At 44.1% G+C, this 17,813-nt stretch overlaps 2 protein-coding genes across 2 annotated transcripts; one reads left to right on the plus strand and one right to left on the minus strand.

The window, feature by feature from the left end:
- The first annotated feature begins 4,027 nt into the window (after positions 1-4,027).
- LOC143113042 (E3 ubiquitin/ISG15 ligase TRIM25-like) lies at positions 4,028-7,446 on the plus strand. The gene is made up of 5 exons (XM_076275400.1): positions 4,028-4,633; positions 5,299-5,394; positions 5,539-5,772; positions 6,406-6,424; positions 6,635-7,446. Exons 1-5 carry the CDS (start codon positions 4,028-4,030, stop codon positions 7,213-7,215), a joined length of 1,536 nt encoding a protein of 511 aa, XP_076131515.1. The 3' UTR covers positions 7,216-7,446.
- A 4,892-nt stretch (positions 7,447-12,338) lies between these two features.
- On the minus strand, positions 12,339-14,159 carry lingo3a (leucine rich repeat and Ig domain containing 3a). The gene has a single exon (XM_076277216.1). It carries the CDS (start codon positions 14,157-14,159, stop codon positions 12,339-12,341), a length of 1,821 nt encoding a protein of 606 aa, XP_076133331.1.
- Between the last annotated feature and the right edge of the window lie 3,654 nt (positions 14,160-17,813).

Below are 17,813 nucleotides of genomic sequence, written 5' to 3' on the forward strand. Positions count from 1 at the left end.
GATGAGTGAATCAATGAACAGCAGAGTTACCACTTACTGTCAATGACAATGTATGCTAACCTAACTTGTTTTCACTTCACAAGGTACATGCATTCAATTAAAGTACACCAGGTTTCAAAATACTGGCTATTGTTGACATTACAAAAACTGCATAGACTTTTATGTTTCAGTTTTACAGGTATTTGCATGCAATTTTTACACTAAATGTCTTGGTTGGGAACTGTATGTCCACATGTTATGTTCACATTCAAAAGCATTCCAGTAAAAAGCAAATCAGTTTATTTTTTCCTTTACTGTTTACTACAGGAGGTACAGTAGAAATACTGTTTATAGTATGATAGAACAGAAAAAGTTTTATAGTATTGCTTACAGTGAACAACAAAATATCCATGAAACACACAAGAGCATTCTGAACAAAAAAACAACAGCAAAAAGCCCAGATAAAAAGGGGGGGGGGGGGGCTAAAAAAAGCAAAACATTACTGTATCTAACCTCTGCGCTCTTCAGGATCTTCAGGGTTAGGCCACATGTTTTTAATCAACATCGCATTGATTACATGATCAATGATAGTGGCACGAATTTCATCACTGACAACAGTTCTTGCAACCTTTGGAATGCCACCACCACACATTCTTACACCTCTACCTTGCCCTCTCTTTGGGCCTGCTCTTTTCCCTGGCCCTGCATCTCTCACTGCTCCTGCACCTCTCACTGCATCTCTCACTGGGCCTGCTCTTCTCCCTGGGCCCCTTGCTCTTACTCTTCCTCATCCAGACATTACAGTGTTTGTCTTTTTTTGTTTTGTTTCTGTTTCTAAAAACATCACTCCTCAAAGTCCTCCTTTTACTGTATATGTGTCAATGTAATAGAAAAAAATAACCCCTGCCACTGAGTCTAAGCCAGACTGGAATCAGCTGTGGCTGGCCCAATTTACCCAACATAAATCAATTGTGTGTCAATTATTCAATTGTTTGTTTATTATCAGCTGATATATATCAGATATATTGTTTTTGAACTGATATCATTGCAGAAGCAGAGGTTTTTATACTGTATCTAAGGTTTGGAATATTGTTTTTGCTATTGTGGGATGTTGTGTGTTAACATTAGTAAATACTGCAAAAACAATCCATAATTTTGTTGGGAGGTATAGCTTGTCTGTTAAGAAAATGTAAGCGTTGTGGAAATGTGTTCACTAACTGCATATCGTGTGAAAACGACATGAAATGTGTGAATGGTATGGCCACAAAAGACAGATGCTGTGCTAACTTAGAGTTTTGAAAATGTGACAACTCGTTGGACAAACGCTTGTTAGCGACTGAAAAAAACTGTAATGAAACTGAAATCCATTTGATATGTACCACCTTCTTACCGCAGAGGGTGAAGCACAGTGGATTGAAATTACAAATTACAATTACCAAATTACGATTAAAAATAGCATATTGCACCTGTGAAAACATGCACAGTGATACCCCAGTTTTATCAAAAAAGGTGTTTGGGACAAACAGTGTCAGGATTTTACCATCTTAGAAGTAACATATTAATCATCTGTGTGTTTAGACAAAGAAACACTAAAATGTCCACTCCAACCCAAATGTTTGACAGTACATCAGACACTTAGACAGCTCAATCAAGATATGTCCAAAAATGTTTACAGTTGTCCAACAATATCAGAAGCTTTCAATGAGAGTCAAGCAATCATTTACAAGTGGCATGGCTATTCAGTGCAAAACAAGTTACACAAGAATATTTTGAGAAATTGGTGTATTTGCAACAAAAAACTTAATTATGCATTATTATATCCCATATACACATACAATCACTAATATTTCTTGCAGTGCAGACTGTGTACTACCCATCAGTAGGATTTAAAATGCTTCAGGTGGGATATTTACTCCAGTTTTTTTCACCCTGTGAAAATAGCCTACCCATGTGTTGCGTAATATCTCTGCGCCCAAGTAGCAGTGCTTTGCCCCAATATAGTCCCAAGTCTATATCTGCCTAGGAAATTGCCTCATCTTCATCTGCATTGCCATTTGTACTCGTTGTGAATATGCAGGCCACAAGAAGTAATTAGGAATTTGTTGTTGTTGTTGGCTCAGTTTTTTCTCACAACATGAGACGAGAGATTCCATTCGTAGAAGAGTTATATGTGTCCTTTGGCTAATTAAAGACCAGACATGCATTTTGAATCACCTGTAATGGTCTCATCTTTGCATACATGCATGCAACAATGCATTGCAATAGCCCAGTTTAGAAAGACCCATGGCCATTTTAGTTTTTCTACTTTCCCCCCTCTTTCTCAACCAAACCTACTTGAATGTAAGAAGAGCAAATTGATGTTTACAGAAATAGGTAATACAGCTATGCTATGTTCCACTGCAATGCATTCAAAAACTCAAAGAACAGCAATGCTGCATGAGGAGAGAGAATTGAGAGATGAGAGAGAATTTGACATCATCTCCACCTTAGTTTGGAGCTTTCTTGTCACCTTTAGTGAAATATGCTGGTGAGAATGTGCCGGTTTGTTTGGTGGGTAGCATAAATTGCCTCTAGATAGAGTTGGCATTTGCAGACATCTTAAACAAGACCTTTCATGAGATGGACCTGTCTAATCCTGTAGGAATTGTAGGAATGCTGCAGTGAGCTTTGAATATCTAGCATAGACCTTGGTAGACTGAAATCTGGGTTTGAATCAGCACATTACACATTATGTCTCAGATGCATCAGTGGCAAAACACTGCATTGCTCTATTTTTTGTCTTGGTATAAAAGCGGGTTTTGCGGGAACTTCAATTCATTACCAGTAGTCTTATTTTGTGGTGAATAAAGGAAAGTTATTCAGATTTGGTTTTGTTTGTTGATGGTATAGCCTATAACGAATATCCCTAATACAGATACCCTTACCAAGACAGGATGAGATTGGTAAATTGGGAAAATGGAAGACACTTAAGTTTGATCCTCAGTATCTTGATGTAGACATATGATTTAATATCGAATTTATATATTCAAAGATATTTTGTAATGTAATATCTTTACTTTACATAGATAACATTTATCTAACACCAGTTAATAAATATGCCTACATTCAGGGTTCTAAATAACACCCGCCAACCCGCCATATGTGGGTTAAAATTCATTTTGGCGGGTATTAATAAAAACATACTAGCCAGTTTGGCCGGTGATGCATGAGGCATTACATGCATGATACATAAGACTCTGTTCTCGATCATTTATCCCCCTGGGAGTACTTTCTACATTTCCCATGAGCATCTACCAGAAAACACAAGGGAAAAGAAGAACGAACGGAGCCAGAGCAGGGAGTATAGACTGAAAGAGGAGGGAGTTACCTAGTAAAGTAAAGTTAAAAAGTTAAAATTAAACAAAATGCGGTGGTGGTTAGGACAGACTTCTGTGGGCGAGAAAAGGAATGAGGCAGGGGATGAGGATATCAACAGAGAAATAGATAGATAGATAGATCCCAAACTTGAAATGAAGTGTTTGCACTTTCTGTGTATATTTTGTTGGATGTGTTCATGTCAACAATGTTAATAAATGATCAAATGCATTCAGTGGCACTCATAATTTCTCTTATTTTCACCAAAAACAAAATGGCTAGTGGAAATTCTGATTGGCTGGTAACTTTAGAAAGACACATTGGCTGGTGATCAAAAAAGTTAATTTAGAACCCTGCCTACATTGGAATAGAAAAAGCACATGGTTCTGCATGATCAGTTGGCTAATCTTTTAAGTGACATTCCTGTGTCAGATACTACCATTCTCTTACCTGCACACACCTGCAGTGAGGTGGAAAATGACTTTTCCCCACCCCGCCTCCAATGACTGCAGGCCATTCAGGTTTCATGGACCAAACCAGTTTCATATCGTCTTAAACTCCGAGGGCATTTAAGCTGTCCCTGCCTCAATCCCTGCCTTAATTAACACGCCCACATCTTCGTGAGAAAACTCTTCTTTTGCACTTTGCTTTTTCATTTCATCTCAGTGACGGTGTGGGTGTCTTTGCTGTGAAAATGGCAGAGCCGAGTTTTGCGGTCGCTCAGGACCAGCTGAGCTGTCAAATTTGTCTGGACCTACTCAAGGACCCGGTGACTATTCCCTGCGGACACAGCTACTGTACAAACTGCATTTCTGACTACTGGGGCACAGGCAAAGTGGAAGAGGGCTACAGTTGTCCTCATTGCCGGCAGACTTTCGATTCAATGCCGCTCCTTGGGCGCAACACTATACTGGCTGAAATGGTGGAGAGACTGAAGACTGCAGAAGTCCCTCAAGATGTTCCAGAGGAACCTCCAGATGACAACTGCTCTGCCGGACCTGGCGACGTGCCGTGTGACTTCTGCATTGGGAAGAAACTTAAAGCTATCAAATCCTGCCTTGCGTGCTTGGCTTCGTACTGTGAGGCTCACGTTCTCCCCCATTTAGAGACTCCTCGGCTGAAGAAACACAAATTAGTGCCGGCCACTGCACACCTGGAGGACCAGCTCTGTGTTCCTCATGACAAACTTCTGGAGGTGTTCTGCTGCACTGACAAAAAATTAATCTGCATACAGTGCGCAATGGATGAACACAAAGGCCATGACATAGTACCAATTGCAAAAGAGAGAGCTGAGAGACAGGTGAGTCTAAAATTATTCATTATAGTGATATTATGTTGATATTGACAAAATCAGTTATAAATGTGCCATTTGCCCAGAAGAATGACTCATGAAAGCAGGTGGACTTTCTGTCCTGCTTTGGGAGGGAAAAATGCAAAGGTCCAAAAAGGCCAATAATACAAAACAGGTTTTTGACCCACTAATCCACATTCTAAAAGCACTTCTCAAATTGGGTAGAATAAAGATCAAAATGGTATGATATATATTCCAAACAGCTTCAGTCAACGACTAATCTTATCTATTATCACGTCTGGTAACTTGTTGAGCCACACTGGAAACCCTCAGGGTGTTGTGCTCTCTCCAGCGAACACTAATCCCCTAAAGCTGGAAAGAGTAATGCCAGAACATTCTGTGACTAAAACTTGCTTTGACTGATAAATTACAATCAATCTGACAGAAGTGACATGTGTAAAAAAAATGATTAAGGCCTTTTAAGATTCAAGTTGAAATAGCTCTAGGATAGGGGCCATTGGTAAACGTAAATGAAAAATGCTTGGTGGACTCAGTGAACGTTTTATATACAGACATGGCCAGTGACAAGGCATATGAGAAGTCCATGATGCCACTGTACCAATTCAAAAAGTTGAATTGCTCCTGAATTTGGTGAATTGTTCCCATGTCCGCAGCAAGAGTTTGGGAAGACTCAGGACCTGTACCAGCAGAGGATTCAAGAGCGAGAGAAAGAGCTGCAGGAGCTAAAAGGAGCCATGGATACTCTCAAGGTGAGATCGACTAGGGGGATAGACATCAACTGCAGACCTGCTCAAACAGCCCATGGGCCTGTGTCTCCATTCAGACTCCATGACTGCGCTCTGAACACTGCATTCCTAACAGACACCCCTCCTTCTGTCCTGTTTTTCCTACAGCACTCTGCGCAGGCAGCTGTGGAGGAGAACGAGAGGATGTTCAACTTGCTCATCCACTCGATAGAGAGAAGGCGAACAGAGATGAAGGAGCTGATCAGAGTCCAGGAGAGGACCGAGCTGGGTCTAGCTGAAGGTCTCCTGGAGAAGCTGGAGAAGGAAATCGGTGAGCTAAAGAAGAGGGATGCCGAGCTGGCCGAGCTGGCGCAAACAGAGGATCATGTTCGCTTCCTGCAGGTAACGTTCCCAGTCATGTCGTCACCTACATATGAGGTGCTTTCAGATGCAGAAAACTCTTTAGAATTACTCAGTTGAATACATATTTGAAGAGGTTATGTACTTCTGTATTCATTTGTTCATCCTCTCTCTCTCTCTCTCTCTTCTCCCTCTCTTCTCCCTCTCTCTTTACCTCTCTCTCTTCTCCCTCTCTTCTTCCTCTCTCTTTACCTCTCTCTCTTCTCCCTCTCTTCTCCCTCTCTTCTCCCTCTCTCTTTACCTCTCTCTCTGACTCATTAGAGTTACCAGTCTCTATGTGCAACTCCTCCACCAGAAGACATCCCACAAATCCCTGTTCACCAAAGCAGACCTTTGGCAGACTTGAAGAGGACTATCTCTTATCTCAAAGAAAGAATAGACAGTTTTTGTACAGAGGAATTAGTGAAAGTGTATGGAAGTGGTATGCCTATTTTTTTAATACTATCTCAAGTAGTTCTCACCTGTTTTTAAATAATGCATCAAATTATTCTCATCAATTCTGAAGTAACATGTTCTGAATATGTGCAACTATTGCCATTCAGAAAGGGGCAACACTCCTAATCATACCATTCTGACTGTTTTTCTCCAAAGCGACATATGTGCATCTCATCCCAGAACCACGTGCCAAAGATGAGTACTTACAATGTAAGTCTTCATTACTTCTAGTACAATGAATAAAAAGTAAAGTACAAAAACAGTTGGACTATTCATTCATTTGCATCTGTAGAATTGCAAGGTGTACCGTTGGCTGACTTGTCCAATGTACCGCATTCCGGTGTTGATTACTTATTTGCACATAAGATAATCGTGTAACTTGTTATGTGTCGTTTCCTATCCCTAATAGATTGCGGCAATTTTACAATGGATCTCAACACAGCCAACAACTGTCTCTGTCTGTCCGAGGGCTGCAAGGAGGCTTCCAACACCATGAAGGTCCAGTCCTACCCGAACCACCCAGAAAGGTTCCTGAACCCCGCGCAGGTGCTGTGCAAAGAGGCCATAACTGGCCGCTGCTACTGGGAAGTGGAGTGGAGCGGGGAGAGCGGGGTGGGCCTGGCCGTCTCGTACAAAAACATCAGCAGGAAAGGGAGCGGGAGTGACTCCAAGTTCGGCTCAAGCATTAACTCCTGGAGGTTGCGCTGTTCTCCCTCGAAGTATATGTTCAAGCACAGCAATGAAAAGATCGAGATCCCCATCCCCGACCCTGTACCCAGCTCCAATAGAGTAGGAGTGTATGTGGATCACAGGGCAGGCGTCCTGGCCTTCTTTAGCGTCGCTGACACCATGAGCCTCCTCCACCGAGTGCAGACACAATTCTCTCAGCCCCTCTATCCTGGCTTTTTGATTCATATGAATTCGAAAGTGAAGTTTTATGAAAAATCGTTAAACCTCCACCCCTTATGCAGTCTTCCTAATTGTGGTTAATTAGTATCTCTGGCATGAAACTGCCAATACAACACCTCACTCACACCTCACTGATGCTGTGGGCAGATTCTTCAAGCAAAAGCTTAGGAAACGCTACAAAAACTAGTAAAGTCTCACAGGGTAGAAGCAACTAAAATGGTTTCCTGTTCTCAAAGGCAACGAGAAGGTGTCATTCAACAAACCCTGGTGGGTTTGGTAGAGTTCTTTACGTATAGCTCTCTGTTGTATGTATGAATCAGCCATGTTTTTGCTTCAACGGTAGTTGCGGTAGTTGTTTGAAGAGTGTGCATAACTTTAATGTGAAGACCGGTCACAATGGTGGTGGGAAGAATTGAAGAGTGAGAGAACATAGAGTTAAGGGTTTAGTTATTATTGTGGCTTTGATGCTACTGCTGGTATCTGTTTAAGTGAGATATTGAAATAAGGTGAAGTTGGATATTGCAGGAGGCTAACATTTGACAAAGGCTGTTTATTTTGGAGACTGAGTAATCGGTTTGGTTTAATTTTGTCCGAGGATTGTGTGAAATTCAAACCTTAATTCCAATGGCAGTTGTTTTAATCTTAATTCTAACTCCTTCATTTTAATCTGCATAAAAAAATATGTATTAACTGTGTAAGAACAATTTGTGGATTGATCTGAATTTGAAGATGTTCTTAAGAAAGGTGGAATGTGAATGGGTTGGAATTTTCTTGTGTATTGAAGGCATGCTGGATGTTTAATGAAGAAGAGTGAAGTCAGCGAGAAGTCCACTGACACTGACAAATTTTGAGGGTCTGTGGGGTTTAAGGCTGTCCCACTGTCAAATTTCTGTATTTGGGAATTAGTGTGCATTAGAGTGCATAGCACACAAAAGCACGGTAAACAACTGCAATGAAGTGTAAATAATATGCAGTGAAGTTTTGGAGTTATCAGTTTAACGTGGTATGTCACAGATGCTTCCCTATTCCTGATGATAGCATTTTGAGCCCTTACAAGCCCTCACATTCAATCATTTATCAGCTAATATCAGTTAAGTTAAGTGCCATTCTTGTTTCAGACCCTTTTTAAGACATACAGTAACTATGTCATCATCATGTCATGGCATGTCATTTGCTACCATGAATTGTCTATCAGTGTCCAGTGATGTAAAAGTGTCATGTCACCATAATCAGGCATTACAGGCGTGGCTGCATTATGCTTTGACAAGCTAATGACATGAGATATTAGACTGTTATGATTGATTTGGAGATGTGTCACAACTACTACCAATAATGGTAACATGACTTACAGCGTATCCCAACCGCATGCGAGCGTCTGACACATCCAGTATGGACATTCCAATTGAAAACAAACAAGGCTGATTTTGTCGCTAATGCTAATGCTCGCTTGTTAGGACACGGTGTTAAGTCAAACCAACAGCTGCCATGTTGTGTAGAGTAGGATTGTAGAGAGAGCACAGTTCAAAGTGCTAACCCTCCTTTTTTGTGGGCCATACTATAAAGCTTTTCTTTTTCTTTTTTCTTGTGTTGTGATGTAATGTAACAAACTGGCTTAGGCCTATGTATGGCCTTGCTTTACCTGGATCAAAGAAGCACTGAGGAGAATTTATCTCCTTGGAAATTCAACTAAACATGTTTGAGATGGATATTCTGTTATCCACGTCTGTTGGATGTGTGTGCATAATTATGAAATGATGAGGTTGTTGAGGTTTTACTTTTCATTGTTGTTTCAATGTACAATCTAATAAAAAAAAAAGTGTAACACAAAACATTATCGTGAGGTTAATGATGAGGAAAAGTCACTGAAGATATCATGTCGATTATCCAGTCCCAACAATGTGAACATCTTCATGAACATGTGCACATTTGAAGATTTGTGATTTGTGACATGTCATTAAAATAATTTTCCCATCACAATTTTCTCTGTTCATTTTGTTGCTTGTCTCATTTCTAAAAATGAGAATTATTTTTGTAGTTTAGGCATATTTACACATAGTCCATGAGCCAGAGGCCCATTTTGTGGCCGATCAGTGCTAACTGAGGGCACCAAACTTTGTTGTTAATTTCTGATAGCTATTTGTGTCTATAACACAAAAATGCATTATGGACATCTCAGACTCACAGCTGAAGTCTTAGTAGAGCCATCAATATAGAGGTATAGTGTATAGTGCACATTTTTGTCATGTGGGGCATAGACAAACAAAATAAAACAGGTTTGGTTTGGTGCCCTCTCATGGCACCAACTTCTCCGCTGGCTCATGGACTGTTAACCACAACACTCTGGAGACCAATCATATCGGTATTTAGGTTTGTTTTTTCGCCAATATCTGTCACTATTTGGATAGTGAATGTCAAAACAACGTTGCAGGAAAATTACTGAACTTTTGAAGTTGGAAAAATGCTTAAAGTGAAGTAATGGAACCACATATTCAGTTCCACCTTTAGCCAAGAGATGGCAGTAGAGATACAGTAAACCAATGACTGTCATTGCCGTAAACCTACAGTGAGCTGCAACTAACTGCTTCCTTTAAAGTGTAAGTTTCCTCTTACAGCTGCATAATTTACTATGCAAAATGTGTCTTGGAACAGAATAATTGACCCCTTCCTTTTTTGGCATTTGTTTTTTATTGCTCATTTAGTATATCCATTTAAAAATCAACATAGAATTTCAAAGGACTAAAGTGCTTTCTTTTGAAATCAGTGGAATAGACAAGATTAAACCTTTCGTATTGTATAAGAGAGTTTCACAGTACCCTTGAGAACCACATAACTTGCTTGCTTTGTTTCAGAGTTGGTGGCAGTTGATGGTTAAATTATGTGTAGGCCTACAGTATATTATAATACTGAGTTACTGTGCAAAAAAGACAACTAAGATGGAAGACGACTTTAGGAGTGAAATCATTTATTTTTGTCATGTGATTGGGTTCCTGTGAGATTTCCGATGAGAAGCCAGCTTTTTCAAAACAGCACCAAATGATGCTTGCCTGAATGGTCATGGGATACATATATACGCTGTCTAGTATTGCGTCCCATTCTGCATACTTTTGCCAGTACACTGTCATGCAGTGTACTGGCAGTCTGCACTATGGCATAGTGTGTGAATTTCAACTCAACAGTTTAATGTTATATCTTCCTTGTACATCTGTAGCATGCATTTTCCACCACAACTCCAGCTCCCTCAAAATGGCCCCTTCCCTTCTGCTACATACTCAAGATGGCGACTGTTGAGCGTGAAAAGTGTCCAGCTTTCCACACTTAAGTTTTTGACCATTCTGAGTGCACCATCTGCATACTTGCAGTGCAGTGCTTTTTGCCAGAATTATCAGTGTGAATGCACTTACACACTCAAATTAGGTATTGAAAGTCCAGCAGGATTCGGAATGGGACGCAGTGTAGATCACAGGCTCTAAAGGCTGGGATGAGTCTGAGAGGCGGCCTATGTCCTTGACCATATCTTTACAAAAGAAATCAGCTGTAGTTACTATCAAAACTTTCACAGGAGAGCCATTTTGTAATATCAAACCACTGAAAGCACTTCCACTGAAAAGTAGAACATTTGAAATATTACTTTGTTGTGACAAAACCTTTAACAGATCAAACACAATCACTACAGAATATCAAAATGACACAACAAATCTGTACACTCACTCACAACAGCCATATGTACAAAACACATGTTCAGTGGTCCACATTTCTGTACACCTTTAGATACCAGACGTGTTGGCATGGCACAGTAAGGTTTTACTTACTGCTGGGTATGTAAAAGGGAGGACATCTGTCTGGACACATACGGAAGTTTTCACTTCCTCACATGAGCGTGTGTGTGTGTGTGTGTGTGTGTGTATGTGTGTGTGTGTGTGTGTGTGTGTGTGTGTGTGTGTGTGTGTGTGTCTGTCTGTCTGTCTGTCTGTCTGTCTGTCTGTCTGTCTATCCATGTGTGTGCATGTTTGACTGTGAAAGATAAATAGTCTTGGGATGTGTGCGTGAAAGAGAGATAGTTTGGGTGTGGAGCATTTCTTGCTCCTTGGCTTGATTGAAGACAGGAGTCTTGCCTACAATGCTTTGCATGTGAGGGATTTTTTTATCACAATGAGGCATCTATTTTGGCAGTGTTGAGCAGTGTTGGATAGCGTACATAGCAATATGACACTAACCTGATTGACAGTCCTAAATGTGTGGCTTATAACTTCACTTCCCAACTCAAGAGATACTAACAAACTTGAAATCTCAGTCTGGAATAGAATTATTGGTCAACCATACTTTAGGGCCAATGAACTTTTCTTTGTCATGTGACCATAACATCAAGATTTTAAGCAGAATCTTAAACAACACGCCAATGAGCCAAATCTATTACATTTCAGGTAAAGATTTCCAGTTCAATCAATATCTCTTAAGATGGCACCAGGAACAACACTCCCCTAATCTCAGGATCGGGGCAGAACATTAGTATGTTTCCATTGAGGAGGGCCTTATTACAAAATAAGTTACTGTCGGAGGAACTTTTGAGAAGTATTGGCAATTCCTTGGCATCCAGAGAGCACCCTGTGGTAATGCATCGTAAGCATTATGGAGATTGCTTTCTACTTCCTCCGCTGGAATGATAAAAGTCCTTCAAAGAGAGCAAGCCCTAGTCTTTGAGTTTGTACAGTCTTCACCTTTAGCTAAGGCCTCAGATCTGTTTCTTTTTTTTAAAGCAAATCATAAATAATATCCCTTATTCCTCCTCTGAGAGTTTTCACATTTACACTTAGACATGGGTATGCTTATATGTTTATGCTAACAGTGGCATATCCTCAGGCCTAGCCTACCCTACAAACAGCAATTGACTAATGTGGTTCTGGGGCCACTGTAAACAACCTGTGACTTACTGACATCATAAACCTGACTCTAGCTGGTGATGATCAAGAGCCTTCTGCGGACGAGAAGGCTCTCACGATGATGCAACAGGTGAAAAGAGAGTTGATAGAAGACCTACTAGAAATCGGAGATCCTTAAAATGATCAAAGTCTATTCACAAAAATATGCACAGGGCAGGAAAACAGTCATATCAGCAGTTTAAGCTGTGGCTTTTCACATGTACCCTGTCTACCTATGGAGGTAACAGTAGAGTCCCGTGGCTTATCTTCACACCATGTTTTTCTTCCTCAGATCATTTTCATGTTGAACTTCCGGGCGCCTCCTTGGCCTCCACTGGCCGAGGGGCCGTCCACCTTCCGGAAGGAATACTCCACGGAGAAGTTGTTCTTGTGCTGGCCACGGCCGCGGCTCCAGATGAAGAGCAGCAGGAAGCAGAAGAGCACCACGCCCAGGAAGGTGATGCAGCCCATCGCCGTGGAGATGAGAATGGTCTTGAGGTCCAGCGTGAACTTGAGGAAGACGCGCGTGTCGTTCAGGCTGGTGTCGTTAAGGTCGCCCACGTAGTACGTGCGGTTGACCACCAGGGCGGCGTCCAGAGGCAGCCCGCTGACAGTGAGCGTGGCGAAGTAAGTGTCGTTGCCGCCGGCGTTGCTGGCGATGCAGATGTAGGTGCCGCTGTCGGTCATCTGAGCGTAGCGAATCTCCAGCGTGCCCTCGGGCAGCACGGTGACGCGGCCGGCACTCTTGGTGGTGATGCGCCGGCGCTGCGGCGAGATCCAGAAGATGATGGGCGCCGGCTCGCCTTCGGCGCGGCACGCGAACGACACCTGCTGGCCCTCGCGCGCACTCACCTGCTGCAGCTTGCGGTTGCGGATCTTTGGCCGCTGGCACGTGAAGTGGTCGAAGAGCGCCGAGTCGGAGAAGTCGCTGAGCGACTTGCCCTGCACCTCCACGGGCGCGGCACACACCGGCGCGTGGCCGTTGAAGTTGAGCGTCTTGCGCCGCTGCAGGATCCACAGCAGACGGCAGTCGCAGGCCAGAGGGTTGCCGTCCACCCGCAGCGTCTCCAGCGTGTTGACCGAGTGGAAGGAGCCCTCCTCCAGCGTCACCAGCCCGTTGTCGGACAGGTTGAGCAGCCGGAGCTGCCGCAGGCCTCCCAGTCCGTACGGCTGCACCTGCAGCAGTCGCGTGCCCACCATGTGCAGCTCCTTGAGGCGCAGCAGGTCCCGCAGTGCCCAGGACTCCAGCACGGAGATGGGGTTGTGCGATAGGTTGAGGCTGCTGAGGTGGACCAGGTTGCGGAGCGCGCTCGTGGGCACGGTGGTGATGTTGGTGTTGGTGATGGACAGCCAGGACAGGTTAAGGCCCTGGAAGCTGTGCGGGGAGATGTACTCCAGCAGGGGCCAGTGGTCAATCTCCAGTCCCCGCAAGCCGCCCAGCTTCCGGAAGTTCTGCTCCTCCAGGGCTGCTATGCTGAGGTAGCGCAGCCGCAGCGTCACCAGGCTCCGCAGGTAGGACAGCGACTGGCCCGAGATGGACGTCAGGTTGCATCGCTCGATGGTAAGCTCCCGGAGGCCAACCAGGCCCAGGAAGGCTTTGTTGGAGATGTACACCAGGTCATTGTCTCCCACCTCCAGGTTGAGTAGGCTGTGCAGGTCCTGGAAGGTGAAGTCCAGCAGGATGACGATCTTGTTGTCGCTCAGGTCCAGTGTGGTGAGGTTGGCCAGGCGTGAGAAGGCCCCCATGGGCACCAGCTTGAGCTGGTTGGCACGCAGACGCAGCATGCGCAGGCTCCGCAGCTCGGCGAATGCGTTGGGCTCCAGCACACTGATGCTGTTCTCGCTCAGGTCCAGCTCTTCCAGGCGCCCGAACGCCGCCAGGTCGCCGTGCTCTACCCAGCGCAGCTTGTTGCCCTTGAGGTCCAGCAGGCGCGTGTCGGCGGGGATGGCTTCCGGGATGGCGCTCAGACGCTTGTAGGCGCACAGCACCGACTTCTGCTGTGGCACGCAGTCGCAGCGCAGCGGGCAGCCCGCGGCCTCGGACAGGACCGCAGCCGCGTGCAGCTGGAGCAGCAGGCCGAGCAGAGCCAGGCTGGGATGGCGTGCCATGTCCCCGCTCTTCCTCACTGGTGCCGGATCACTGCACCACACACCTGCACAGAGACAAGCACAAGGCTGATTATTACCAAATTCAAACTCTTATTTTATTCATTTACAACTGTCAATACTGATTATCCGCAAAGTTTCATTTAAACCACTCATCTATGAACAGAGGGATTAAACTTGGCTTGTTCTTCAGTCAGTGCTGCTTGTAATGTTGTAGTTGTAGTAGTGTGTAGATTAGTACTTAATTAGGATTTTAGTAGAGAGGTGGTTGATCTAATGGTTGTTCCTTTATTGAATCTGTTCCACACATGTATAGTATCGATCAAAGAATCACTTACACTAATCAGTGTGTAGTAGAAAATGATTCTCTTCTAAAGACTGCATGGCTTTCTTATTGATTAGAATCAGACAAATGTTGTCCTTGATTGATGAAAATTAGATATTTTTGTTTATTTATCTATTCATGCACATGATGTGGTTTGCTCAACCAGCCCACAGACTAATTGGCCCTGTTGTTTAGACACTGTTATCTGATGAAAGGAGAAAAGCAACAACACACAACAGCAAGTGGACATCGTTTTGTGAGGAGCAAAGATGACCATTATGTTTCCTAAGTCAAGTCATTACTGTCTTCAACAATTAAGAGAAACAAAGGGAAAATTAGGTTATTCCATCAGAATGTCAGTGGTCAGTGATCTTTACAATACTGGGAAAGGTTACTGGTCCTCAAGATAAAGCTTTCTTGAGCACAGTCACTCACAAAAAAGGATATCAATATGTTAAGCAGCAAGGGCATGATATGGTGCGATAAAGCTACGGCTGATTTGATCCTATCTGTGAATCTTTACACATGTCACATTCGATCACAGAAGAGGGACATGTCCGACAGAAAGATACAGATGCGTGCCAGGAGACTATGTTTAGACCTAGACCTTGTGTAGAAATAATAAGTGTCATACAGTAAAATAATATACAGAAATAAACACACAAATAGCCGTATGGCCAGCTCAGGGACCTTTACCATTTCAATACCTTCTGTTTTAACAAGAAAGGAATAAATACATGTGTATTTTGATGCCAGAGCCTACCAAATAGGGAGAAAGGACATTAATTCAATTGTAGCACATCTCTGAAATGTTATTGAGTTTCAAATCAATACATTTCAAATTCTATTAGGAAACTCCAGTGTCCGAGCGAAGATGAGCTAGCTGATCCCTGTTTGAGAACACTGTCAGGACATAAAGAGTAAACATATCTATCACCAATCTCCACCAACCTCTCAGCCACCATGCCTGCTCATGTCACATGGTGACAGGCTTATCGAGTCATAAAAATCCATTGTTAAAGAAACCAGCGACAAATCATGCTGCCTCTAAAATGTTATGGGTAGGTATGTAAACAGCTCGTGCTACATCAACACACAGTCCACTCTATTACAGTACACAAGTGCCCCACATGCTTGCCGCCTGTGTGTCTATGTGGTGTTTCCTGTTAGTGGGTTGGGGCGCAGCCACTGCCCCCTTAAACCCAGCTTGTCGCCACCATGCCACACTGCAAACTCACCTCTGGCTCAAAGGTTCAGACAGACCCCACTTCAAATGCCAAACCTTTATTGAACACTGACTGACACAGCAAGCCTGATTTCAGCTACCAAACAACCCCACACACCCACCCCCCACCCCCAGCCACTCGCCTCAGCCGCCCACACCCTAATCTGCCAGCTACTCATCACCCACACGCCCCTCCTTGCAAAAGCGTCTCGGATAACTCGGACACATGACCACCACCCCCCACCCCCCCCCCCCCCCCTTCCCCTCCTCACTTAACCAACCTCCCCCAACCCCAAAACCATTCTGTATCGGGTGGCACTGACAAGTCCTCCAATCACCACAAGACTCTATGGGCAGCAGGTGGGCAGTGCCAACCATTACCAGACAATTAGCGCTGGCAAGACTGGAGGAGGGGGGGGGGGGGGTGTCGTGGATTCCTCTCCGCTGCTCCTCTCCGTGTGGCACTGTCCAGCCCAGCTCGTTACATGGCAGGAAGAGCCTACTGTTTCACAGGCTATTCCGCTGGCCACTAACCCCCCTCGGGCTCCTCAGAAGGGTGATTGATGCATTCCCTCCATTTCTGCTGCCTGTCTGCAGGGCATATTTCAAGTCCTCCACCACACACACACACACACGTTCTCACACATGGGCCCGTTAAATTTAACTGCCCATTCCACATAACTCTTTGGCATCAGGATTAACACAAGGCCAAAGAGAAATATTTCTCTTAGCTGATTCAGCCATTAAGCACAAGAGTCTTCAGTCTATTCAGTCTTCTTGTCTGCATCTTCCAAAACCGTGTGCTTTGCAGAATTATCGGTCTTAGTTGTTTGATGCAAAAAAAAAAAATATGTATGTCTTTCTAAAGCAGAAAAGATGTCCGGTGTAAACATGCTGTTTACATGCCCTGCTGTCTCCTGTTAGTAGATTTGGGCAAATAAGGCCAGGGTGTAAACCTCAACTGTTGCAAAAGGAGAATAAATTCAAATTCTTTAGCTCACTGCATAAAAGCATAGCTTGAGAGTGCAGCACTTGTCTTCGGCTTTCGTCATCTTTCCACTCACATTTCAAATGCTTCCTTGCAACCCTTGAGAGACCGAGCATAAATTAAATTTGCATGTTCACTGGCAGTTTTTTGAGCAGTCACTTTGACGTGAGCTTTCTGCCTCTTTGCTGCCCCCTGTTGGGAAGCACCGGAACCACACACATCCTCAAATTACCACCATCCAGCCCGAGGCTGAGAAAGTCTATTAAAACTTCACAAGTTCCTCGATAAGTTTCTTCTCACAGAGTTATGAAAAAAGTAGTTGCCACTACTCCATTCCTCTTTAGTTCCGGCCGCAGATCAACAGGAAGTGTTAGCGGACCCCGAGAGTGTGGAAATGAGGACGGGGGGAAATGGTGTCAGACATGACAGACATGACAGACATGACAGACATGACAGACATGACAGACATGACAGGGGCCTTTTTTCCTCCCCAGCCGCCACTGTGTGCAGGCCTGACGAAAAGGAAGTGTCAAAGCGGGCTCTCCGCTGAGCGCACAGTGCTGCCACATTAGGAGTCCAAAGCCCAGGAAGGAGACAAAGGGCCGGGAACCTCTGCAAATGAGACACGGCTTCGTGCTGCAGCCCGACTTGCGCATGCGGCTTTCATGTGTCTGTGCGCTGTGCGTAAGGCAAGGGGTGTGTGTGAGCCAAGTGTGTGTTTGAAAGTAGATTTGTGTGTGTGTGTGTGTGTGTGTGTGTGTGTGTGTGTGTGTGTGTGTGTGTGTGTGTGTGTATACATTTTGTGTGTGTGTGTGTTTGGGGAGGGGACTTTGTGTGCTTCTCCACATCCTCTTCACCTCTGCTTTGTTCCCTCTCTCTCTCTCTCAACCTGTGCTTGCATAACTGCTGCTAATAAAGGAGACACGTTAGGCAAATGGATTAAACACACACACATACACACACACACACACACACACACACACACACACACACACACACACACACACACACACACACACACACACACACACACACACCACTGCCTGGTGAACAGATGTCGTGCATAGAGAAGAGGTGTGAAACCTCCACATGCTCTTGAAATCAGGGGAAATTAGTGCG

This window comes from Alosa pseudoharengus, unplaced genomic scaffold, assembly GCF_046254945.1.
Source record: "Alosa pseudoharengus isolate Yale_2024_CS ecotype anadromous, Long Island Sound unplaced genomic scaffold, YU_APseudo_1.1 YU_APseudo_1.1_scf_11, whole genome shotgun sequence".
Lineage (NCBI taxonomy): Eukaryota > Metazoa > Chordata > Actinopteri > Clupeiformes > Clupeidae > Alosa > Alosa pseudoharengus.

Bases quoted from the DNA above. Each gene is read 5' to 3' on its own strand.
- LOC143113042 (XM_076275400.1), top strand. From the start codon at position 4,028: ATGGCAGAGCCGAGTTTTGCGGTCGCTCAGGACCAGCTGAGCTGTCAA. The intron at 4,634-5,298 runs GTGAGTCTAAAA...CCATGTCCGCAG, and splicing joins AAGAGAGAGCTGAGAGACAG to CAAGAGTTTGGGAAGACTCA. The intron at 5,395-5,538 runs GTGAGATCGACT...TTTTTCCTACAG, and splicing joins GAGCCATGGATACTCTCAAG to CACTCTGCGCAGGCAGCTGT.
- lingo3a (XM_076277216.1), bottom strand. From the start codon at position 14,159: ATGGCACGCCATCCCAGCCTGGCTCTGCTCGGCCTGCTGCTCCAGCTG.